At 36.1% G+C, this 26520-nt stretch overlaps 3 protein-coding genes across 4 annotated transcripts in view; 2 read left to right on the plus strand and 1 right to left on the minus strand.

The window, feature by feature from the left end:
* Window positions 1-191: 191 nt before the first annotated feature.
* On the plus strand, window positions 192-2313 carry LOC143355404 (corrinoid adenosyltransferase MMAB). The gene is made up of 3 exons (XM_076790185.1): window positions 192-485; window positions 1161-1527; window positions 1802-2313. The coding sequence occupies exons 1-3, from the start codon at window positions 409-411 to the stop codon at window positions 2027-2029; spliced, it is 672 nt and encodes a 223-aa protein (XP_076646300.1). The 5' UTR covers window positions 192-408; the 3' UTR covers window positions 2030-2313.
* On the minus strand, window positions 1874-3833 carry Sbds (SBDS ribosome maturation factor). The gene is made up of 2 exons (XM_076790183.1): window positions 3490-3833; window positions 1874-3317 (listed from the first exon to the last, which is right to left on the minus strand). Exons 1-2 carry the CDS (start codon window positions 3618-3620, stop codon window positions 2690-2692), a joined length of 759 nt encoding a protein of 252 aa, XP_076646298.1. The 5' UTR covers window positions 3621-3833; the 3' UTR covers window positions 1874-2689.
* A 1479-nt stretch (window positions 3834-5312) lies between these two features.
* The window catches only part of Ssh (Protein phosphatase Slingshot), a 103389-nt gene continuing 82181 nt past the window's right edge, over window positions 5313-26520 (plus strand). Inside the window, exons 1-2 of one of the 2 annotated variants that reach the window (XM_076790598.1) lie at window positions 5313-5538; window positions 10347-10402. In XM_076790598.1, coding sequence (XP_076646713.1) covers window positions 5482-5538; window positions 10347-10402 — 113 coding nt within the window. In that variant the 5' untranslated portion in view covers window positions 5313-5481. Of the gene's footprint in view, window positions 5539-10346; window positions 10403-25075; window positions 25457-26520 lie in introns of those variants that run through there. The other variant, XM_076790599.1, reaches the window with a different exon arrangement.

Below are 26520 nucleotides of genomic sequence, written 5' to 3' on the forward strand. Positions count from 1 at the left end.
AACTTGAAATGTATAGTTCACATATATGTAAAATTTAATAAAATGTAAGTTACATACATACAAATATATATAACATTGACTGCTTTTTTGTTCTCGATATTCATTTTTTTAATTTACTATACCTTAATAACTTTTACTTTTTTTATGTTAAAAAGTACCTACTTAAGTACTTACGTATTCAGAAATTTTATTTGACTATATTCAATTAGAACTGTGTAACTAATTTACACGATACATTGACTAAAATTGTTTCAAACAAATAAAGTGGTGTGTGATAGTGCGCATGTTTTGGGTAGCAGCATGATCTCAAAACATATTAGTGATTGTAAATCGTAACATTTCCTACATACGATAAAAATTTAACATTTAGAAGTGAATCAACATAATTAAATTGCACTTGTCACAAACATGGAAGTAGTTAGGACTGTATGGAGAAAACCTCTTTTAATATACAAAGTTGGAATGCAGGTATCTTTGCGAAATAGGTACATGGTGAGATTGATATAACCTAAACTTCATTTTATATTTTCTATAACATCTTTTTGCTGTCACAATTATTTTTGTCGTATCTACTGTAATATTTTTATTGTCACGTAAATGTAAAATATTCGTTGGTATTTCAACCTGTTTTATGGCATACTATTAGTTTTAATTTACCGGTATTTTTTTCATTTCCTTATTAAATGTTTTATTTTGCACAATGCTCACATAATATTGTTCAGCATCCCGTAATTCATCTCTTCCTTGCATGTTGTAAATGTTCATTGTATGTAGGTATTGCTATAATTTAATGATTCATAAAAAAAATAAACTGTAAAAAATTTTATTTTGTGAAACAAAAAAAATTTTCTATAATTTTTTAAATCTGCTTCATTTGTTATACTTTCTTTTTCTTTCTGCCTTAATGTAGTTATAAAACAAAAAAGAGTTGTTGTCAATTTTATAATGTGGACATACTATAGAATTAATAATTTTTGACTGGGATCATTTCTGGAAGAAAATAATCTACATAATTGTTGTAAATACTTAGTAAATTATTTAGTATTATATAATCTTAATTATTATTGTATTTATTATACTTATTAGAATATAATTGGTAATAATTTTTACAAGATGCATATATTTACAAATAAAATTAGTCTTCGATACCTAAATTACAGTGGCAGTTCCACATCAAAACTAACAAGAAAGGATATTTCTATACAAGATGATGATGCAAGGATAACAAATCCAGACATAGATTTAAATGTAAAAAATGATGTAACATTCAATGCACTTGTTTCAACTGAAGAGTTATTGGCACAAATAGGACTAGCACGAGAATTTGCAAGTGATGGCAAAGTTGAGCATCCATATGTTGATAAATTGAAAAGGGTGCAAATGATTTTATTTGATTTAAGCCACGCTATATCAAAATCAGTGCCTGGAGAAAGCAAATCATTTGAAAGTAAACATATTAGTGATTTGGAAGAATGGATATCAGAATATGCAAATCAATTGCCACCTCAGGAAACCTATATCATTCCGGTAACAACAAAATACTTTTACATTTTCATTGACATTGTCAGATAATTATATTAAATGTTTTTTTTAATGAATCTTGTTGTTATTAGAATTAATAAAATTTCAATAATTCATTGACATGGCATTGTATGACATTTTACTTAAGCATATCCATATTTAAATTGCTATGTTGTCAACTAGATTGACATTACAATTATATAAAACTTAACAACTCTGGTAATAACACGATTCATGACAGTATTGTGTATCCGTATTTGACTTAAAAAATTTGTAATAGGGTGGTGGTAAAGCTTGCTCTACACTACATTCAGCAAAAGCAATATGTAAACGTGTAGAAAGGAACGTTGCATCGCTGGTACAAGATGGTTTATTGAATAAAGAAGCACAAATATATTTAAATAAATTACAAAACTTTTTACTAACAACATCACGCATTGCAGCCAAGTGCGATCAACGTACAGAAAATATATATATTCCTAGAGCAGAACTTAACGAAAACAAATAAATGTGATGTCATATCATAAGCATCACATTCGACACAGTAATGTTCCATTGAGAAATAATACAAGCAGAATATGTATGCAGAAATTTCCAGTAATAAGTTATAATCAGATATGTTTTCAATGCATTAATAAGTTGTAAATAATTTTCAATTGAATTACATGTGTCAGTTACTTATTGTATTGTTGTACTATTATATAAAAACTGTATATAATAATTACGTTCTGTATGAAGTAGCTGTTATATAAAATTTTTTAATAAATTATAAGAGTAAGATGCAGCCTTCAATTGTGATGAAAATATCATATCTCCTTAAATATTGTTGTTTAAAGAAATAATTATTAACAAAAGCAATTTCGCTCTATGATTCTATTCAATTTTCATAATCAATTGCATTATTGTTTTGTTACCTGTTTAAAAATTTACTTACCAGCATTCATAACTAATTATAAATTGTACTATTTTTGTACACATCACTGATTACTTAGTCATAAATTTAACATTTTGTACCAAGTTTTATTTCAAGTATGTATAAAACAATTGAATGATTGTAAATAAATGTATACTTGAATAAAATAAGAGATATTAAAAAGAAATTAAATTTATTAAACTTGAAGAGGGTTATGGATTATAACAATTAACAACATTTAAGTGTATTTATAATTTATTCTAAGATTTCATCTCCTTCAATAACTTCCTTCAAATTAAGCAATTCTAAAAATCCAGAACCTTTAGTTTCAGACCTTACCAGTTCATCTATTTCTCTGTATTGGCCAGGATCGATTAGGCACACTAAATTTAATGTTCCATTATCCCAATTCTCATTCTCCAATTTTGGAGCTAGCTTAATTATTTTATCTCTTATTTTCCTTGCCTCTTTACTTGTAACGGCAACTCTTATTCTCATTTGTGCTCGTTCGAGGGGCATTGTAGCTTTTAATTGAGGGATAACATCCAAAGCTTGTTGTTTTGCATTTCGATTTGGCTTTACAGAGAAATGAACATCTTTCATAGCTTTCTCTATCATTGTGACTGTGTACGGGCGTTTGGTTTCTGGATTTACACATTTATCAGCAACAGTTGTCGCAATATCTTTAAACATAGAATCTAGCGCGGAGTGTCTTTCTTTATCTGAAACTTGTAGTTCTCCTTTAGTAAGAATCAATTTACAAATTTCAGTTTGATTATCTGTACCGAAAGCTTTTATAATGTCTTCTTTCTTTGCAACTTGTCCTTTTGAAACATTTATGAAAACCGTGTGTGTTTGTAGAACTTCATCAATGTCTTTTTCTCTGAAATATAATACAGTTATAGTAATCATGAAGGAATTAAAGGAAGTTTAAGATCTTAATATGTGATAACTACTGATAAGTTATCAAAACGATGACTAGTTTATAGGTTAGACTATGTTGCAACACAAAGTGCAATGTATATTTTCGTTCCAGAAGGTCATTTAAAACTTACAATTTATTCCTCCACGAAACAACTTTATTTCTGTAACAGGCAATCTCAAATCGTTTCCCTGCCTTTTTTATCCGCACCACGGCAACATTGGTTAATCTTATTTGATTCGTTGGCGTAAAAATCATCGACATTTTTCGTATTTAATAAAAATCGAACAGCAATTAATTCTAAATCTAACATGTACATTTACTCCCTTTTCTTCAGCACATGTGACCGCGAATATGCTTTCTCTGAACGGAGGAATCCTTCGGCGAATGTACACTTTACGCAGTTAGAGTGAAACGTGTGACAGATATAGTAGTTATTGTTGTATGTATACTTTCTGCGGCTAGAAAGAAGATACGCGGGTAGCACAGGGACGAGAGAAGACACTACCTGTTTATAATCTGATTTGTTGACATTGGCATTTCGACCAATAGCAAAATAATGCGTGCCTAACAACCAATCAGACTCGCATTCCTTCCAGGTGACTTTTCTCGAGCCGCGAAAAGTAGATAAAATGAAATGCCGCGGAATTAATTATTACCTAAATGCCAAGTAATAGGTGCTAAAATCCGCGGTTCATTACACAAGTTTCGACTATAGTCGGCATTTGTATCCACAGGTTCTCGCGTGGATGCCGATTATAGTCTCAATTTAACGTTTTACATATGCGCACATATCTCAATTGAATACATATAAAAAAATTTGAAACATACCAACGCCAATGTGTCAAGGTAACGAGGAACAAAGCTCTCAAATGAACCGTTATCTTGAAAAACGACTACATTATACATGAGAAAATAAGTCGAAAATATGGAATAAATTATAATTTCTTGCATTTTAATATTACAAGTTTCTTCAATCTATTTTCATCGTCAAGAAATATTTTAAATACCATTTAATGCAAAATTCAAATATTTTATTTTATGTTTCAGATCATTAAAATAAAAATATTTTATTTACCGAAATTTGAATTGTAGAATTAAGAGTATTTAAAATAATATTTGAAATATTTTTTCTTCAAAATTGTAGCCTGCTCTGGCCGCCAGAGTCCGGCGCCAGATGATGGCTAGCAAACTATATTTGTTTTAACTCTAACTCGACCCCCCACCATCGCACTCATTGTCGCTATTGGCCGAAGAATCGTCTTAGAGTTAGAACGAATACACTTTGCTACCATCATCTGGCGAAAACGATTTCGAACTCTCGATTTACAATCGAATCATCGATACACAACTTTCCTCGCAGTATCGATAGGTAGATTTGAAATACTTTGCTTCATGTGAATTTTAAGGGACCTGTCACCTGGAAATGTATTTTACAGTTCTCTATTTATAAGCATCCTTCATTTTGAACGATATATTTTCATTTAAGTGAACGTTCGATTTGATAGATAAACAGAAACATGTTTCTTCATGAAGTGAAGCTAATTTTGAAAAGTTCATATATATCTTATTTACGATTAAAACGAATGTGTACGTGCATACACACATATATTTTACGTTAGATATATTTATTGTTTACTTAAGTATCGTTAATTTTCATCATTATTTTCTTGTATATAAATATATAAAGTTTAACTGACGTTTCTGTAAAAATAAACACGACAGTCTAAATATGATTTTGTTTACTGTCTTAAAATAATTTTGTTTCTTAAAATTCTGACGAAGAATGTTTTGTGGTAACGCCGTATCACTATTCGCATTATTTATCACAATATTTTGAGTTTCACACTATTAACTGAAACATTGACATCGGAAAAAATAGCTGGTAATGACGTCGTCGTACGATAAGCAGAATCGAAGGGTGCGCATGCCATGATTGTACGCATGCGCAAACCGCCGCTACATTAGACTGTATCAAACATGGCTGCCGCGTGCGTGATGCCGTTGGAAGCGCGTAAAAAATGATTGTTTTTTCGTGGCTCGAAGGACACGATCGTTTGTACGTGTGTATATAGTGGCAGTGAGTGTTATCTCCAGCATTTGGACAACGTGGGAGGCCATTATCATGGCGTTGGTCACCGTGCAGCGATCTCCTAGTGTGTCCAATTCCCCGCAGAGTTCGGTGAGTTTTGACTCTTTCTGCGCCTTTTCCTAGCACCTGCTGTCAATTTCCGTCACGAACACACTGTTCCGAACCGTTCCCCTCCGAACAGTCGATGTACTGGACTCGAAACACGTTGCGTACTGTTTAGCGTTAGTTCGGAGTGCCCTTCCTTATTTGGTCGTGCATTGACAGCCGAATGTGGAAGGGAAACGAGGAGATTGAAACCTCTCCCTCCTGTATTTACAATGACAGTAAACAACAAGCGAGAAATCTCGTGTCATTCGAAAAATTCGTGTTACACTAAACACTGGTTTGTTTTGATGTTTCCCTCCTGCGGTTGGCGGTCACGACTCTAGGCGAGGCTGCACGACTTCGCGGTCAATCGTCAGTTCGCTATCTAATCCATTCGGAAGTGGTACATTTTTCTATTACCGGCTATCTTTCCACGATATTCCTCAATGTTTTTATATCGTAACGTGATACGATCTTTTCATCAATTATTTCTCTGTTTCACAGTTTCTTACGTTACGCGTTTGTACCCCATTGCTGTCAATTCAGTTCGAACCTGGAATTGCACCGAACATTTCCAACCGCTCCAACATTGTTTTTACCAACTGTCAAGCACTCGTTCTTGGCATATCGGTTCTAGATGTACTTGCTTCTGTTATAATTAAGTCCTGTTTATTGCCTAGAGGCTATATTATGTTGTTGCGAATTTTTATCAAACTTTTAAGTTACCAAAGTTTTGAAAATTTGTTAATGTTACAATTGTAACAGAATTAATTTTATAGGCACTCGACGTTTAATATGTTTATTGGAAATTTTAAAAAATCCAAACAAATGACCTCGTAGATCTGTTCCTGTTCAAACTATCGTGATTTATTTAAATTTCAAATACTTCTAACAATAAGTTTATATTAACATCTTTTATTTACTTTTCGAAGTGTAGCATGTTTATACTCGATTAATTCGAGAAATACTCTTTTTGAACCGTTCGATATAGGATAAGTAGTTGGAAGAACGAGTTAATGTTGAAATTGGTTCGGGTTACCCTGATTTTTGAATTCGTGCAGCATTGCTTTGCACGTTTTTCCACGCGGCGTCGTGTGTGGATATTTACAAGTTGAAAGTTTCGTTATTCGGTCACTGGAATAATTGGAATTCTTGGTGAAAATTCAATGTCTGGCTATTTAGTTGGTACACGTGCGTTGGTGTGCGAGTCTCACGAAAGGAATGACGTTTTTCACTTTCGCCTGTTGGTTTCATTCGATAATTGATTCGATTGTGTTCCCGCTGAATCGACGGCTAATTCGAAATGAATGTTTTGTATAATAGATGGCAATTTTTGTTCGCATATGTTCATCCATCGATTGCGAATATCCATGTTTTGTTCCTGTTTCTTTTAATAGAAAATTCACCCTTTCGCAAGAAGATTGCCGAGGCACCATTATGGGGTTATTGAAAAGATCAAGCGATAACCATAGCACGTGTAATATCGAAGGAGATGTCGGAAATACTTGCAAAAACAAAAACTAAGAAAAATAAATGGATTTGAAAGATTTTGATTGGTGCGGTAATAAGTTATGTGCTAAGAAATTTTTGGTTCGAAGTACAAGCATAAAAAAAAATGTTACTTTAATTGACCGCATTCAAAAAATATACAAGAGGTCATAAAAAATTTAACGAAGAAATTATTAGTGTTTTGGATGTACTTTTTATCTGTATTCAATTTTATACAAATATATTAATATTTCCAGAGATATCAGCCATTTGTTAGACAATGGAAAATGAAAACCGAGAATACTTCCTTAAGAGAAGGATCTGCTCTCAATAGGAAATTCACCCTTGCGCGATAAGATTGCTGACGCCGGAATGTCGTGACCGTTTGTTCGTGGGACTCGCACACACGCATACTAACTCCGCGCGACCACAGTTTAGATCCATCCCGATGCTAGAACGGCGAAAGGGAGTCGAAAAAGAGAGCGAAAGGAACACGTGGATTCCATTATATCTCTGCACTCCGTAAACTAGATCCATGACGAGAACGTTTTCTCCGTCGAGCAAAATGATTCAGTTGAAACAAAAGAGCGTGGCTCTCTGACTGCAACCCTCGATTCGCCCTCGCCCTCGTTCACATTCACGTTCACGTTCCCGGTTTCCTTGTTTGACGGGAAACGACTTTCCGAATGACAAGTTATCCGTATTTCGCAAACGCCGAGGTGCAAGGTCACGAACGAGCGCGGTCAAGCTGATGCACGGGTCATTAATTAATGAATTAACAAAACCGTTGTGCCCTGGCAATCCTAGGCAATGTTTAGCGAATGGTCGGGTAACTAATGATAACAAAACTGCAATGATATGAGCCGCTCATTTGCCAAATCGATTAACTCCACAAAGCAAATAGAAGAAAGTTGATAAAGTAGCGGACAGCTGGAGTTATAAACAAATTGGCTATTCGGTGGTATTAAGGAAAATTGTAAGGAAATCTTAATTATTCAGAAAATTAATGTTAAATATAATATAAAGTAATTCGGGAAACCTTGACCATTTTGAAACAAATTCTTTACTATTCCCTTAGCGTACGAAATGTTGAGCAACAGGTGGGAGAAAATCAGGGGATGATTTTTTATAATAATATAAAATGAACATTACGAGTGAAGGAGCTGGAACTTCAGCCCTGTTTTCAAATTGTTAACAAGATCACGTTCACCCTTAGGCGTGCGTGATCTTATTGATGGATCAGGGTGATTTTTGATTGTTAATAACTTAATGATAAAGCTAAATCCTGTAAATAATATTTGTGTGTTTTTTTCTATTTTTGAATTGCAAGTTCAACTTCCAAATACAATAATACAGAATACACTCTTATTGATACCGTGTATGAATACTTCCTTTAGTTAATTTTCTTATCTTAGCATTGCACGTGTTCGCTTCTTCTGTTATCTCCTCAGAAGTCCCGATGAGTTTCCTATGTCCCAATCAGCGTTGCCAATATCTTGAACAATGCAGACACAGAATTAATGAGAAGACTGTGTACGCCGACAGAGTTCTACGCTCGAACGATGAAAAATCGAATCACTTTTGCAGTTCAACAAAACCTAATCCTGACATTTCAATGCAATGAGATATGTCGAGGGATGACTAACTCCGGAGACCATTGAACGGGGGAGTCGAAAAAGGGTCGACGTTTCCCAGCATGCACTTTGCATATACTGAATACTCCGTGGTCTACGAAGTGCACTCACCGAAAGGGTAGTTGCATTTTTCTAGCGCGTCCAGAGGGGACGGATTCGTCGAGGAACACAGGGGCTATTGATTTTAAGGGCCCCTTTTCTGCCTAATGTGCACGACACTGGGATATTTTCAGCATTTGTGCTGATTTCATAATAAACAAATTACCACAAATCAATTGCACATGTTACCTTTTTTTCTCGTAACTAGACTGAGGATTCCATTTACGATAAAACGAGATTTTGGAAATATTTATGGAGATTTATGGATATTTTGGAAATATTTGGAAATATTTTGTCCAGCTATTAATGCAGGAAATTTTGATTTTGCATATAGATCCATAGTTCATTTATTACTTTTACGTATATTTTTAACTGTTTTTACACCTGTTTGGTATAATTTCGTGTAATTAACTAAAGGGTGGAATCGGATAATGATCTACGATCAAATTTATTGCCGTGTGTATAACCAATTGAGTCAGATGTTCCAAGAATTTAATTTTTTAATATATGTTGTTCGAACTAATGAAATTAGTTCATCGCTGACCAATCTTCACTTGTTCGATAAGTTAATTAGCCAGGTTTCAATGATAATTTGTTGGGATTATTTCGCTTTCTAGGGAATCAGAGTTTAAGTATTCGAGAAAACAAATTGTACGTGAAACTCTGAGAGCTTCGCTCTCATTTTCCGCTTCTGTCTCTGTAGCCTTTACTTTTGCTGACGTCCTGACACGGTGCTTTAACATTCGAGTTTAATCCGGGAACGCGAGGCATCCCGCAATGACCCACGAAAGGCAAGTGGTTGGCATAACGCGTAGAATCGTTTAACAAAGACAGCCTTAACAGGTGCTTCGGCTGGCGGCATTCTGCCTTTTTTTAGTGCGCACACTCCTGTGTGCATCGGACACGTGTGTATGCACGTGTAGCTTCATTCAGCCACGTCGTCACGTACTTTATTGATAATAGGCGCACTGTATTTTCTTCTCCACACCTCCTGAACGTGGAGCTGCTTCATGCGTTTGCTTTAACATTCATTTCACATCTAACCCTCCGTCTGCAATCTTATTTTTACTGACGTCGCATACTTCTGCATACTCGGCCGTTCAAGTCCACACAGTTCCTCTCCTCTATTTGTGTTTTAAACGATAACCGAAAATTTTTCAACGATCTTACACGTTTCTAAAACGTCATTAAGTTTTTAACCACAGCAAGAGACTATTCTGGAATTGAACTTTCAAAATGTCAATTCTTTCTGCATTTTCTTCAAGTATAATCTGAGCATGTGCAGAAAAAGATTTGTTTGAATCTCATCTCATTCTCTATCAGTTATCTTCGTAACGAGAATTGTACGAATAAAAATGTGATATCTCAAATGATTATTGCATAAAGTTCTACAACGAGGGGAAAAATCGGCGACAATAAAACAAGCAGTAATTCACTGTTATTGCTAGAAATTATGCCGATAATAAAAACGAAATTCACCGCGATGATCATTCGAACAATCGGTAGTTCTTTATTGAAATTACTATAAATCGGACGTCGGGACGATTCTAATGGCAATCAATTTTTATTAATCACGTTCGTGCGTTTTTGCAGGATTCAGGTGCTGGTGCGCCGACAGACGATGACGAAGCTGCGAGGAGCTGTAAAAGGTAAGTTCGCGTAAAAATAATTTTGCATAATGCCGTCGTGCCTGCTTAGTTTCAACCTTTCATTAAGCAGAGCCGATCGAACAGCTTAATTAAATTCAACTATCGAATTATAGCTGCATTTTTCTTACCAGCATACTTATGCAAATGAAATTTTTCTGCTCGAATGTTCGAGCTATGTATTGTTGGGAGAAAAACGATCGTGAACCTTATGCACAGTAGTTTTGCCATACATGCAGAATACCTGACTTATTTAAAATCAAGTGTACATTTTGTCGAGTTTGTTTTCAAATGCACCGTCGTATGATTTAAAAAAATTTTGGTTCCATTTAGAAACCAAAGGTCGTGATAAGTATCATTTAATTGACACATAACAATTTGTTTGTATTTTCGAAGATACGCTAATAAATGCTGCGATTAAGTCATGCTAGAATGTTGCTTCAGGAGGCAATACAGTGATTTCTCTCTATATATGTCGCCAACGCCTGGATGATAAATGTCGCGGAATTATCCCCACTACCGCGGGCTGTACCCCGTGGGGGGCCGCGAATCACGAGAGGCCTCCTATGTTTCCTGTACGATACTCGACGCTGGCAAGACCCGTTTAGCTGACATATATCGAGAACTCACTGTATTCTGCTCTTGTCACAGCCATGAATTCGTCGTCTGTATTCGTTCGGATTGTTTGCAGAAAATGCTGATCGCCAGGAAACATTCTGCGCGATTATTCGCGGTTAAGATCATCTTTTTAGGCTTGATGAAAATGCTAATGGTCGTCAGCTGTGAGTTGTTTCCTTGTTAGCGCGAACGTGCTCGAAGCGAACCGTTAGTTAATGAATCATGACACATGTATTTGTGTCCAATTAGTCCACACGTACTCTAGCTGACGCGAAAACCGTGCGGTTATCACGAAGACATAGGTGCGGAGCTAATTCGAAACCGTTTGCTCGCAGTGCTGATCATCTGTAACTCATGTTTTCTACCGAATTCGATTAATTACGCGCCGCCTAATTGTAAGGCTCGTAAGCGGCGTCCTCGCCCGTTCTCAGGAAATCATTTTCGAACAGAGAACTGTTACTTAATCGAGCAGACGCGCGAGTTCCTTTCTGGGAAAGGACTTGCGTCTTCGCGACTTCCTCCTGCCGGCAATAATTCAATTAAACTGGCTCCTCCGCGCGAGGAAAGTCTCATGCGAACTTCCTCGAGCCCCTGGGATGTAAACATTCACTAATTTGCAGGAAGTCTGAACGACCGACTATTTTCTTACCTTAATCGCTTGACTTTCTACATCGCCGCTTGCGTAATCCGTATAAATCTGGACGACGTAATCGAACGATCCCCTCGCGGAATCGGGAAAAACACCGGAAATTAACATCACTCTTTAGTCGGAGAGCAAAACACGCTTTCACAATTTCGTTCACGGAAATTGTCTTTTCGGGTCTCCCTCGCCGACGTACGAATCACCACGCAGCGGGCCTTTCCTATAAAATAGCTGGAATTCATTAAAAAAAGTTTCTTGTCACGAAATAAGTTAAAAACAGGACTTTTCGTAAGGACACAGGCTTGTATCTGATCTCGTTTGTTAAACAAATAATAGTCAAGTTCAAGTCTGTCAGTTTTTTTACGTTAATGTCACATCCTGTTTCTAAGCGAATATATTAGCACAGGTATTCATTTATTTCTGCTAAAATATTCTCTTGCCGATTACTAATGGATTAAAAAAAATTTTTTTCTCTTAATATTTGTATACTTTTACTTTTACTAAAGTCATAATTCACTGGTACGCCTCACAGTGGGCAATTTGGACGAAATCGGATACAAAATCAAAGAACTTTCGATAGAAATGAGGTAGAACGATGAAACTTTTTTTAAATTAAAGCTGAAACTTTGTAGAATATGGGAAAAATAGGGAGATTATGGTACGAACGTTTTTTAACCTTGAGAAAATTCGTTAAACTTGCACAATTTCAAGAAAATTATGGTTTTTCCAACACCACGCACGGAAAAATTTTTTTTTAAACATGCTATACATCATTTCCCATAGATTTTTTCACGCTGATTTCAAATCTGGTCTCAAAATTTGTCTACGATCTCAGGATTTTGCAAAAAATAGATTTTTGTGACAAAAACTAATGAAGTCATTTTTTCGTTGAAATGATTGGATGGTAATAATCTCCCTATTTTTCCCATATTCTACAAAGTTTCAGCTTTCATTTAAAAAAAATTTCATCGCTCTACCTCATTCCTATCGAAAGTTCCTTGATTTTGAATCCGATTTCGTCCAAATTGCCCACTGTGCGCCATCGCGTGAAGTAATATTCGATATTCTTTACACTGGACTAAGATGGAAATGTAAATTTTGTTGATATACAACAACAATAATGGTAAACAAGCACACGTGGCAGTGAACGTATTTCCGTTTCTAAGGATTTCGCTAGTTGAAGCACGTCCTCGCCGAGAAGAGATGCGTGTCCGTTTCGACACAAGTCGCTCGTATTACTTATGTCACAAACGATCCAAGAAAGTTTTTCTCTGGAAACGACAAAACCACGTAGAAAGCCGATTCCGTTTCAGTTTCGAGTAACGGGTACCCGTGACGGACGCTAATAAGTTTGTGGTCGGGTTTTGAATTGACGGCAGGTCATACGGAACGTGAAAGTGCACCGCAATAGCTGTTGTCGGGACATCGGGGAGCCTCGTCGTGCCCGATTCAGGTGAAATTCTATTTCTTTGTGCGGAATGCAGGACATTTTGCTGCTGACTTTCCTGAACAGTCCAGAACTGCTGGAGCCAGACGGAAAATAGAAACCAGCCCTTGTTTCTTCTTAAATTCAATTCGTTTAATCCTCTTGAACCTATTTCTTGTCTCTTCTATTCGTATCTTCTAAGATGTACATACATACGTACACTTAACACTAGAACTACCACACCAGTCAAAATGACTGGTTTGACATTTTCAAATTCCTACTTCATGTTATATTTTTTCTCCGCAATGATGTAATGACTTTTGCAGGGATAGCTAAAGGAATAATATAATAAACTGTAATTTTGTTTTATTCATTTAAAATAAAAGTAATTTTTTATCATGGCTACTTATACCAGTACCAGTAAATTTGACTGGTGTGAACTTATTGAACCGTATAGTATGAAGGGAAGGACCATAACAACTGACAATTTTTTTACAAGCTTGTCGCTGGCATATAAATTATTAGCCAAAAAAACCACACTGGTTGGCACAATACGCCGAAACAAAAGAGAACTCACAAAAATTTGTAAAACGAAGAAGGATACCATGGCTCGCTTTTCGTCGCTGCTGTATCGATCAAATGAGATTACACTCACAATTTATAAAAGTAAGTCGAAGAAGAAAGTTTTTATCCTGAGCTCAAAACATAAAACCGTCAAAATTGGAAAAAGCGAAAAGGGCCTACCTGAAACGGTCGAATTTTATAATAAAACAAAATTTGGGGTAGATATAGCAGACCAAATGGCAAAAGAATATAGCGTGAAATCGGGATCAAGAAGATGGCCACTTCAAGTATTTTTTAATATTTTAGATTTAGCTGGCATAAATGCCTGGATTTTATATAAGGAAACCACAGGTGAGCAGATATCCAGAAAAGATTTTATGTTTCAATTAGCAGATGAACTTGCCGCTGACTATGAAAAATCACGGATAGAACAAAGAGCATCTGAGATCCAAAGTACGCCAAAGAACTCACCTTATTCACGCAAATGGTGTCGGATAGGGTACTGTAATAATAATAAGACTACCACCATTTGCAATCTTTGTGAACAATATGTATGCAGAAAATGCACGCAGAAGAAACTTTACGTTTGCAAGAACTGTGACGAATGATAACTTTTGTACCTAATAATTTAAGTTATATTTGTATTTTATTTATTCTATTACGTTTATCATTATTATTATATTATTATATTATACTTCTTATATTTACCAATGGAAATTTATTTTAATATTGTTGTTACCAAAGATTTTGGTACTAAATATTCTTCATTATTGTACTTATTGTTACTATTATAGTTGTTATTATATAGTTTTTATGATCTCAGAACATGCAGTTCCTTTTGTAAGATAATAATAAATCCATAAATATAAAAATATTCTACTATTACGTATTTTTTAAAGACCAGTCATTTTTACTGGTTCTGGTAGAGATAGTTACGTCTCAACTGTCGGTAGTTCTAGTGTTAAACGCGTTCGCATAATATCGCATGCATTTTTATTAAACCTTAAGTCAAGTTAAATGTTGCCCACTTCTTCTTTCCAAAGCGTAGATTGTGAAAGGCGTCCTATAGGGCAAGATTACCGGTTTTAATTTTGAAATAAAAATTACTTGAATACTATATGCTATATAAAAAAATAGTTCAGATAAGAAGTGAATGGTTTTTAGGGGGTCACAATCTGGTGTAAATAGTTTCTTCATAGACAGACGCGTGGAGGTCACACGAAGATGATATTGATTCTCTACAAAAAAGTATCGAGCTGTCTATGTTAAAAAATTATTGTTTTAGGAGATACGATCAGAATGTTAAAGAATGCCCATGCTATTGTTTTAAAGTGTATTCGTGCTATGATATGACCAGACTCTCATGATTTTCCAGACTCTGAAAGCAACCCAATTTATTTTTATACGCTATTTTATACACTAGAAATAGGTTTGTTTGTGATTGCTTCACGGAATTATAGAAATAGTTCGACTTATTCGTTTCCGGTTTGGAGAACGTTAGGAACAACTTGGATTATTTGTCCCTGCTTTGTAGGATTCTCGATGCAGGTTGATTTATTTCTCCCTACTTCACAGGACTCTGGGAATAGTCGAATTTATTTTCCTTTGCTTTGTGAAAGTTTAGGGCCAGTCTAATTTATTTGTTCTTGCTTCGCAGGGCTTTAGAAACAGTCCAACATATTTGTCTTTGTCTTGCAGGAGTTTAGAACGGGCTAATTTATTTAACCTAGCTTCGCAGGACTTTAGAAACACTCTGATGCTGATTTATGTTTACTTCCCGATATTATAAAAACAAGATCAATATCGAACCACTTAAGAACCTTCGAAAGTCAATTGAAAATTAATTAGTAATTCATTATTTTGCTTCGACGAAAAGTAATGGTCCGTTTGACGTCTTAAACGTATTCTTCTGTATACCATTGTATTTAACTAGAATACTATGACTTTAAGATGACAACGAACTGAAAAATCGTTACGAACAATTGGCAATTACATAGACAATAAAAAGAGTAAAACAATATTGTTTTTCTTTCGACTTTTCCATTTAAAAAATGACTTACTGTCCTTTGTTACAGAAAAATCACGTTATAAAGTTGTTTTTGCACAAATAAAAAATCATGAGGAATTAGTTCTCTAATCGTAACAGTACTCATTTTGAGGAATAGGTAAAGGCGTGGATTAGTTGTAATAATTAATGTTAATAAAAATAGTATTAAAAGTAGTATGCAAAAAAAGTCCAACTAATTGTAAGATTGGATGAATGATCGATTCATGAATGACCAAGACCGTAAGATAATACAATCATTGGCAATCATTGTAAAATGAGTCTGCTTTTTATAGCCTGGAGAGTGAAAAATAACCTATTTATATGTCAGTGTTCAGTTTGGTAATTGCACCGACAACTCGGTAGCAAAAGTAACAGCACAAAACCCCGAGACCGTCCAATCAGAACGGCCTTGTAGAACGAACTGGCAAATAATTCGGTAAATCATGACACCGTCGTCGATTCCAGCGGGATAGGAGAAATCTCGGAGAGCAAAAAACGGTTGAATCGCACGGCGATTCTTTGTCGGGTACCTGCGGGAATGATTGCGTTGAAGTATTCATCGGTTTTCACTTTTAACGTTCATTGTACCCGCGCGCGAGTATCAGGTGAAAAGGAGAAACATAGGCTGACAATGAGAAGAATTCTGACGACCCGTCTGGACACCGAAGCCTGCCAAGGTAGTCCACCTTGAACGGAATTCTCGGTCGTACGTAAATTTCACTAACAAAGAGCCGTGACTCCGTCAAGAATAATGGCCGGACGTTGCATGTCTTTTCCTTCGTTAACGATACCGCTCGGATAATATCGATGCCATTTTGTACGAGTAAACAGGCATAGATTCGAGACGGAATTTGAACTGCTGCATTCTTTTGCTTCGAATTAACGCGATTTCGAGAACCGGCGCTTCTTTACAATTAAATGTAACAGTCGCCATTACAATGTACACGCACCCGAAGCTCTTCTTACACGATTTATATTTATACATCTGGATCTCGTTTTATATGACAGATCTAAGGTGGTCCGCTTAAAGGTAGCTACCTAAATATGTCGTTCAGTTGTCGTGGTTTCCAGACACTTTGTACGCAGTTCGACCACCGGTATCGATGAACCCTGTAGAGAATATTTTTACGCCAACAGCATTTTATCTTTAACAGCAGATATCTTTTTCAGTACACACTGAACGAACAAACCATTACATTTCAAATTTACATTGAAACAATCAATTTCCAAACGAACATCTAGCCACGCTGAATTCTTATTAATAGTAACAATCATTTATTTATCGACTAAAACTGGAATTAAATATAAAATTCGTTTCGAATAATTGCTTAGAAAATATTTTTTATATTCACTCAACTGAAGGAGATATTTATGTGGCTACGTTTGGATGGACACCACCCTGTACACCTTATCAACAATTGCATTGTTATACAGTGAAGAGTAAAACTGAATCCACACTACATGAATCAGCATAACTTTTTTAAAATTAGATCAAATGACTTGAGTGTTTTTGAGAAGTTAGAAGGATTAGTTTGTTAGATGAGATATAATTTATTCGAGTGAATAAAACACATGTTTTAAATTTTCAATGCAGGCTCAGATAAAAATGTTGGAAAAATCAATTTTTACTATTTCTTTCGCGATTCCGACTAATTCAATTTTTTCTTCGAAAATTGTTTTCGCCTTGTTTAAGAAAGTAATCCTTCTAACTTCTCAATAACACTCAAATCATTTGATCTAATTTTAAAAAAGTTATGTTGTTTCAAATAATGTGGATTCAGTTTTGCTCTCCAGTGTATGTGCCTTAAAGAATTCTGGATTTATCTCGACGGCCTTGTACAGTGAATGCTCGATATATGTCAACGACACGGGTTTGCCAGTGTCGTGTATCGTCCAGGAGACATACCCAAGCCGTGTTATGTTTACCGAGGCTTCCTGAGCTTCGTGGCTCCTCACGGGGTATACCCCGCGGTAGTGGGGATAATTCCGAGACATTTATCCTCCAGGCCTTGGCGACATATATGGAGAAATCACTGTATTTATCCAGAATCAGTGAAAAATATATCAGAATCAGTAAAAATGGATTAATCATTCATTGCTGAAAATTTTTATTGATGAAAAAAGACGTTTCTTCCCGATAGGGTGTCCGAGTTAGACGCTCGTGATTCTTCAACATTAATTGCTCCTTCCGTAAATGGTATCGTTGCCAGGAACAAGGAATGGGCTGTGCGTGCAGAAAACGCGTCGAGCAACGCCGAGATCGCTAAAAGCGGTCTCGTGTGAATCTACGTGAAAGAGACGAAACGAAACGAAACGAAACGAAACGAAACGAGACGCTATCGTGTTCAAGAGAGTTACATCTTGCGTATCTCATTGTGCTCGAGCATTTACGTAATCGAGGCTCTACAATGGCCGTAGAACTTTCTGTGCATTTCTTCTTCCTTTTTTGCTTGACACTTCATAGATCGCCTATGCGTTTGTGCGCGAACGGCAATTTCAAAGGTACACATGATTTCTGCGATTGCGGTCTAGCTTATATTTACCTTGTTTGAAACGAACGCGTTTTTGATAAAGGTGTACGATAAAAAAAAATTACACTATTGCAGTAGTGTTTATTTTCTCGTTTACTATTCACCCTTTGCACTAGGATTCATTTGACGGTTACTGTGATTGGAACTTCTTTATTGTTAATCATATTTCTTAGAAGAAGAAAGTTTCTGTCGATTGTATGCCTATGTATTTTCAACGTGCATACTTAATAACAACGTTTCAAACAAATCATCAATGTAAAGAAATATCTTGGTAAAATTGACATAACATAATAAAAAAAAATTCGCTTGTAATCTAATCTTGTCAACGAGCATCGTTTTGGAAATTTTAGGAAATAAAGGCTACACTTTGTTTTTATTAGATAAACAATTTTCTGATCACAAATCTTTCGATTTCATAACGTGAAAGTTATTTAATCCTCCGCGTGTGCTCTACTGGTTATATTTTACTCGTTCAAACTCTCCGACGGTGGAGTCTGGGTCCATTTTGAACCAGAGTATCGAAGCCATAATTCGTTTACTCAATTTCAGAAGATTCGATCGAACGAGTAAAATGTTACGTTAGGAACCACAGGAAGACCAACGAGCCTGCAAAAACTATCTGAAAAATTAAATTCAAAAAGCTGATGAATAAATCTGAGAATCGTCCTAAGCAATATTAATTTTATGGTTGTAGAAAAGGGAGAGTTCAGTCTAAGAGTTAATAAATCTCAATAGCATTTTGTGACTTGCCTCTCGACGTTATACCATGTGCAATTTGCAAAATTGCCGAAAGTTAATCGAAATAATTGCTAATGCATAACTTTAAGCGTAAATGTTGGACGAGTGTGCGTGTCCTGTTCGAATGTTTTGGATCTCTCGGCGACTGTAGATGACTGCATACGTTCGTGACTGCGTATTCATTGATTTTTTAGTTTGTAGCTCTCTTTCGGGGTCATTCACCTTCGACTGGTGAAGCCGCAGCTGCTGCTAGATTCTCCACTCTACTCTCTGTTTATCGCCCACTTGTCAATGGGCTCGGCAATCAGACGCTCAAAACACTTGCGATTTATGTTTCCATCGCAGACAGAGATTTTTCTCGTTGACCGTTCCGAAAGGTCAAGATTTCCTGATGATCGCGACTGGAACAGATGTCTGCCATCCGAAGGAGTCCCTCGACTTCCTGCAGGAGGAAGAATTCGTATGTCCGTGTTCATTCCTGTTACCCCTGACTGGAAATATTCGGTCAAAATCATGTATATGATTGTTAAATGAATTAAATAGGAATAATAGTGCAGTCTATACAGTCAAACCTGTTTTTGTGCGGTAGATAGGGACGACATAAAAGAAACTGCATAAAAAAAGATATTCAGAAACTTCATAAATAGCTATAACAAATAATTTTTTACAACATATTAAAGAAAATTTTTTTTATGCGGTTGAGAGGGACCTCATTAAAAAAGTCTCACTTAGAAAATATGTCACAGATTTAAGAAATAGCGAGAAAGTGCTTTCCAAGCAAAATAAGTAATTCAATTACACATGGAAACATTTAAAAAAAAATGTAATTTCTCATTTTAACCCTTAGCACTCGAATGGTGACTATAAGGCGCCACTAAAATTTACTATGTCATTACTCTGAATATTTTTTACATTATTAAATTTGTTTGTATTTAATAAATTACCAAACATTTTAGTATTGTACGAGTAAATTCCACCATTTTCGTATGTATAACATGAAAAAAATATATTAGGGGGGCCTATAAGTAATCAATTATTTTGAAATCTAAAACAAACTTTGTAGTAAATTCAAGTTTATTGTATAATCTCTATAATTATCAAGGACACTTTGCCATTTTTCCTGCAAATTTTCAATCCCCCTCTTATAGAAATCCAGGGTTCGTGAAGCAAAATATGACTCAAGGTGCCTCCTTACATCTTCTACAGAAGTGAATGTTTTATTTCTTAAATAATGGTCCAGAGATCTGAAAAGATGATAGTCAGAGGGAGCAATATCCGGTGAGTACGGGGGATGCGGTAAAACTTCCCATTGCAATTCTTTGATTTTTTCCCGAGTGACTTTCGCTGCGTGGGGTCGGGCATTGTCAATTTGCAGCATTACACCTTTTCTGTGGACTAACGATGCCCTCTTTTTCAATAGTTCTGAATACAGCCGTTGTAATTGTTGACAATACAATTCAGCAGTAACTGTTTCTCTAGGTTTCAACAACTCAAAGTGAATTATGCCACGATAGTCCCACCAAGTGCACAGTAACACCTTTCTCAGTGATAAGCTAGGTTTAGGGGTTGATGTTGCGGTTTGATTTGCAGAAAGCCATTGCTTGGAACGCTTTATGTTATCATAAAGAATCCATTTTTCATCTCGGGTAACGATTCTGCTAAGAAATGGATCTCTACGAAATCTGGATAGCAATGAAGTGCAAATTGATCGACGAATATTCTTGTTGGTCCCCGATAATTGATGCGGTACCCATATTCCTTGCCTATGCGTCTTTCCCATTTCGTGTAGGTGCCTTTGTATAGTTGACCATGTGGACCCAAGGCTTCTCGATAATTCTTGCATACTTAATTTTGGATCAGCTTCCACTAGAGGTTTTAGGGTGTCATTATCAAATTCAACTGGTCGTCCACTTCGAGGCCTTCCAAAGAGATCATAATCACCAGCAGCAAACCTTGTGAACCAACGTTGACATTTGCTGACCTTCAATACGTCTCCATAAACATCGCAAATTTTCTTTTTTGTTACCGTTGCATTAAATCCCGCGTGAAAATGAAAAAGTATGCACTGACGAATATGATCCTCGGAAGGTACGGACGCCGCCATTTTATTACAGGGTTGTAAAAAAAATTATACTTTTTAGAATATTTTGAACACAGTTTCCTCTTCAACGATCGGTACAGAACTAAAGGTAAAACAAATTCTTTGCAAATAATTGATTACTTATGGGTACCACCCAATATATAGAAAGGAATTATTCTAGGTCGCAAGAAATGTTTCGTTTTGCAGTCAAAATAGCTTCGAGTGCAAAGGGTTAAACATGGAGAAATTTTCAAAGTGCACATAATTCAATACTACTTGTCATAGTCCAAAACGCGCTTATTCTTGTGATGAGAACATTACAAGGGTGTTGTAATGCCAACACCGTTGGGATTCATATACCGCATAAAAAAAAAAATCGCATAGGAAAGGACCGTACAAAAACTGTTGTTTGACTGTATGCATATTAGACGAATATCGTTTAAGAGCTGATGATATTTTAGAAGAATATTAATTAAATGATGAATTGCTTTGCTTTTTGCCAAATGTAAAATAAAATAAACTCTGTACATCTATGAGAAAATTAGAAAGAAAGTTAAATAGCGTAACAAAGCAATAAAACACCTGATGTGATGATCATTGAATAAAGGGTTCGCGCTGGCGAGTATATAAATGTAGAAACAATTTTATCGATGTACAACGCACTTTGACCTTTGGTTTCGCATACTCCAAGTTACGATCTACTATCATATCGTAGTTCATGGTGCTTTGTTTACACGCTGTCAGTGGAGCTCAAACTTCGCTTGCAGCAACATTGTTGGTGAGCTGTGCGAATAGCGCAAGCTTGAATAATTTAATTTTAAAGTAAAGGGAGCCATGATAATATTAGAATATCGTAGCACCTGGATTTACGTGGAAAAATAGATAGTGGAAAATGTTACAACATCTAAAGGTCTGGAAAAATTTTGTATTACAAATTCAGGTATACAATTGGATGGGATAAATTTCCCAATATTTTGAAATTTATTAAGCACATTTATATTATATTCAACGAATGGTATGAGAACAATAGGATGAAAATTATATTAAAAAATTTCCAAAATTGTCATGCAGACGTAACTTTTTGAAATTGGTATTTGATAATTAATATTTTGGCTAATCCTTTGAATCTCTTCAAATTCAACATAATTTCACCTTTATTTCGTCACTAAAACTAATTTTGCTACATTTTTCGAGATTAGTGTGTTTTTTTTAACTGCGCTTCAATCATTTAAGTCAAAAGGTATTGAGCAACGGCGTACGTATACTTGAATTTACATTGTCGATTTCGACTAACTAAGCTTGGGTGAATCATCTACTGTTCTTCTTCACGGATCAGCTATTAAGAGTCATTGTATTGCCTAACGGACGTTTTTTGATACCAATAGAAATTGACCCGATGCTTTAGATATACGCACCTCGTTGTTGAGAAACTGCTACAGCTAAACAATGAATGTTATGCATTTATTTAAAAATATTCACAGAAATTAACGATTTACTGTTGTATTATTCTAAATTAATATAGGCAATTTTTATTTTGCATACTTGCTATTGTACATTATACACAATAAAATGTCCAGCTCTAATCGTATAGTGGAATAACTAATGTTTCATTTCAGATAGAGATAAATATATGTAAATAGGAATTAACTGACGTTTCATTGCTGTATTATGTTTACGTTTATTGTGTTTATTCCAGACTAATGGCATACAGCCATTGAGCGCAGAATTTTCGTAACATTACCATGAACAAAAAATAAAAAGAAAAACTTACGTGTCCCGATTTATTTGACCGACACTGTACACGTCAATGGTAGCGTAAATAACAAAATACGCAACGAGAGACAAGTCTTTCAGAAGCGAACCTGTTTTCGGATTGTACCTGATATTTACTGCATAATTTCCGCACGAGTGGACGCTCAAACTAATGTTTATGCTTCATTAACTCATAAAAAAAAATTTTCTATAGACTACATAAAAGAATTATAAGGCCGAACCAGCTTCTCCTGCGAAGGTAGATTAAAGCAGTAAATTACGGAACATTAATAAACTGGTGGAATAATTGAGCATTATATTTTGCTGTTCCTTTTATCATTGTTATCTAAACGTTTACCTTCCTTTATCCTTTGCCTTGTGATGCAACTGCGGATTTTACGAATTTATGACAGAGTAATTGAATGTCAATATATTATTTTCAATCTGTTGCAATTATTAAAGAAAGTACGAGCTTCGCGTTAGTTTTTATTTCTTGCAATTGAAAATTGCAGTGGTTGGTCATTCAGAAAATTTATTCGTCAACCGCGGAAATGTTTCATGTTGCAAAAACTGGAATTTAGTTTTACGATGTTCCAATGAGTCATTGCTTGCGACGATGAGACCACAACCTTCCAATCAGGTGTTCCTTACAATGGTATGGACTACAGATTATACAGATTGGCGTGCAATGGATACTAAAATCCTTGGGAAATGATATCAACTGTCTAGGAATCCGGTGATACCAACTCCGATCACGTTCACAACATATATAATGTCTGTATCGAATATTTTTCATTTCAATATACGCATCATCTGTTACATACATAAAATTAGATCAAATGACTTGAGTGTTTTTGAGAAGTTAGAAGGATTAGTTTATTAGACAAAGTGTAAAAAATAAAAAAAAAATTATTGGTCGGAATCACGAAAGAAACGGTAAAAGTTCTTTTTTACACCTCTTTATCTGAGCCAGTATTAAAAATTTTTAAAATGTGTTCTATTTACTTGGATAAATTATATCCATGCTGAAAATTTCACCGACATTGGTTAATTCGTTTACGAGTTATAAACGATTAAACTTATAAACGCACTTGTAATCGTTTATAACTCGTAAACGAATTATCCAAAATCGGTGAAATTTTCAGCATGGATATAATTTATTCGAGTGAATAAAACACATTTCTTTCGCGATTCCGATTAATTCAAATTTTTCTCAAAAATTGTTTTAACCTCGTCTAAGAAAGCAGTCCTTCTAACTTCTCAATAACACTCGAGTCATTTGATCTAATTTTAAAAAAGTTATGTTGTTTCAAACAGTGTGGATTCACTTTGCTCTCCTGTGTAGCTGGAACAATTTAATAATTACGAGACACCAAGTTGCTCTTGTTCGAGTTAAATGTCACGTGCAAATGTAACGTGTGCATGAACCTGCTTCGAACAGATTAGAAATACCACAATTTTACTTGCGTACCATGTAATTGTGACATTATTGACGATTGTAATGGAGATCAATAAAACAAGGATTATTGGTGGCAAAGTCGATGTCAAGTCGGACTCGAGACACAGGACCGCAAAGGGTTAAGGGTAGTTTCCGATCCTAACAAAAAGATTAAAAGATTAACATAAAATTATAACGAGTAACATAAATCAATGGATTTAGGGTTCGTTCCAAAGAAAACCTGAGGCATTCGAGCAATGTATGACGGATTCTGCCGATTTCGGACCATTTTTGCGCCCAGTGGTTCCCGTTCGACATTCCGATGAGTTCTGCGTTTATCCCGAGGAGCAAATAACGCAGGACGAGAGCGTAGAGTCCGCGCATGCGCGGTCGAATCGTATGCATACGGAACCGTAAACACAGGGCGGAAATGTGTTATGGTGCCATGGAACGCGTCCTTCCCACCGTTTTCCACGCTTTCCTCGATCGACCGAGTCGCGCGTTTCGGTCCGATCCAGTCTGGTCCAGTCCGGTAGGTTAGGTTAGGGTCGTCGCGGCGGTTTTGACGGACTTGAAGGGACGCGGCGGGGAGGGGGATGAGGAACGGCGATAGAGGGGAGAGGGAGTAAGCGAACTCCCACCGTTGCTCGACTCGCTTCGCACTTCAGTCGCCTCGTGTACCTCGGAACGCGAGTGTTCGTTCGTATTTTGTGGTCCGCGGGTTCCGTCCCGTTCCGTTCCCTCCGGTCGCTGGCCACGTTCTTCTACCTCGTTCCCAAATCGTGTGCACTCTCTCTCTCTCTCTAACTTCCGACGTCTACCGAAATTCGAATTGTGTGTGTCCCGCCGTGATTCGATCGCCCAAGTGAGCCGCTCTTTACGATCACTTCCTTACCGACCGTGTTGGCGGTGTGCACGAAATTTTCGGACGAGTCCCCCCGGCCAGTCGCACGTTCCTCATTTCCCGAAATTGTGTAAAATGTTGTTGGTGGAAAAGGCGTCCGTGAGCAGCGAATCTGTGAGCAGTGCAGCCAGTGTTTAGTGACCGGATTCGTCGACCGATTTTCGAACGAATCTCGTGTTCCGTAGTGACTCGTGAAAGAGGTTTACTCTCGCTGACCGCTTGCATGTGTTGACTTCATGGTCTTCGAGAGCGTCGAGAGGCGGAACCCGGGGTTCCTCCGCGAAGACGCTAGACACGGTTATATCCAATACATCAGGTAGGGTTATCTCTTGATTTTTATCGGGTTTTTTTCTTTTTTCCCCCTATGCGAATCGACCACGGAAGGACTGTCGATCTTGCGAGATGCGCGCGTCCGAGTAGCACACGGCATGCACAGCCATGTGAATAAGATAATGTGTCATCGAACGGGCATCGTGCGCTCTCGCGTATTGTTCTCGGGAAAGGAAATCGTTCGGAGAAGTATCGATATGTCAGTCTTGTATCGATAGCGATTGAAATCGCTGCGATCAGTCTTTGTTAAACCTGCAATTCACTGTGAAGCATTTGTTTACCGCCTACTAGGTGGATGATGCTTATTACAGCACTGTTTACGCATCACTTTCAATTTTATTTGTTAATTGGATGACTCGTTTTATGGCTATCTCGTAAAAATTGGGTAAAAGGTCAATCGATTTTTCTACAAACACTTTCTAAATCTGTGTTCCCGCCAAAAGATTGTACAAAATTTTGATTATTAATGTGGGCTTTAAAATCCGCTGCTTTTAAATTTCTGTACGTCAGTGCCGTATAAATGGAGTGCGAGCAACGGAGGACTGAAATCTAGATACCGATCTTTTTTTAATATACACTTAAGTCCAAGATAAATTATTTACTCCATACTATGTACATCGTCAACTATAATCTCGCCGATTATAAGAGCATAATCAGGCAGTAAATCACACAATTTAAAAGTAGCTACAATTGATACTGGAATACGAATATTGTAGTTGGAATTTCAAATAAATATTTAACGCATGAACCGAATAACTTTTCTACCATAAAAATTCATGGTAATTAAAAGTAATTAATAATGATGTGCAGAGAATTACATTTTTACTAGTATCAAGTTACGAGTGGATGTTCGGTTCTTTGTGCAAAATAAAAATGGTCCAAGCTAATTGTAAGAAACGGAAGTTATATGAAAATGTATTTTCTCTTTTAATAATTCTAATAAGCCGGATAAATAATATGTAAACGCCCTTTTAAATTCTTTTAACGTAACTTCACGGTTTTGTATTTGACCTAATCATTTTTGTCATGAATGCATAAAATCCGGAGTTA

Source organism: Halictus rubicundus, chromosome 7, assembly GCF_050948215.1.
Source record: "Halictus rubicundus isolate RS-2024b chromosome 7, iyHalRubi1_principal, whole genome shotgun sequence".
Lineage (NCBI taxonomy): Eukaryota > Metazoa > Arthropoda > Insecta > Hymenoptera > Halictidae > Halictus > Halictus rubicundus.

Bases quoted from the DNA above. Each gene is read 5' to 3' on its own strand.
- LOC143355404 (XM_076790185.1), top strand. From the start codon at position 409: ATGGAAGTAGTTAGGACTGTATGGAGAAAACCTCTTTTAATATACAAA. The intron at 486-1,160 runs GTACATGGTGAG...CCTAAATTACAG, and splicing joins CAGGTATCTTTGCGAAATAG to TGGCAGTTCCACATCAAAAC. The intron at 1,528-1,801 runs GTAACAACAAAA...AATTTGTAATAG, and splicing joins AGGAAACCTATATCATTCCG to GGTGGTGGTAAAGCTTGCTC.
- Sbds (XM_076790183.1), bottom strand. From the start codon at position 3,620: ATGTCGATGATTTTTACGCCAACGAATCAAATAAGATTAACCAATGTT. The intron at 3,318-3,489 runs GTAAGTTTTAAA...ATTATATTTCAG, and splicing joins GTTTCGTGGAGGAATAAATT to AGAAAAAGACATTGATGAAG.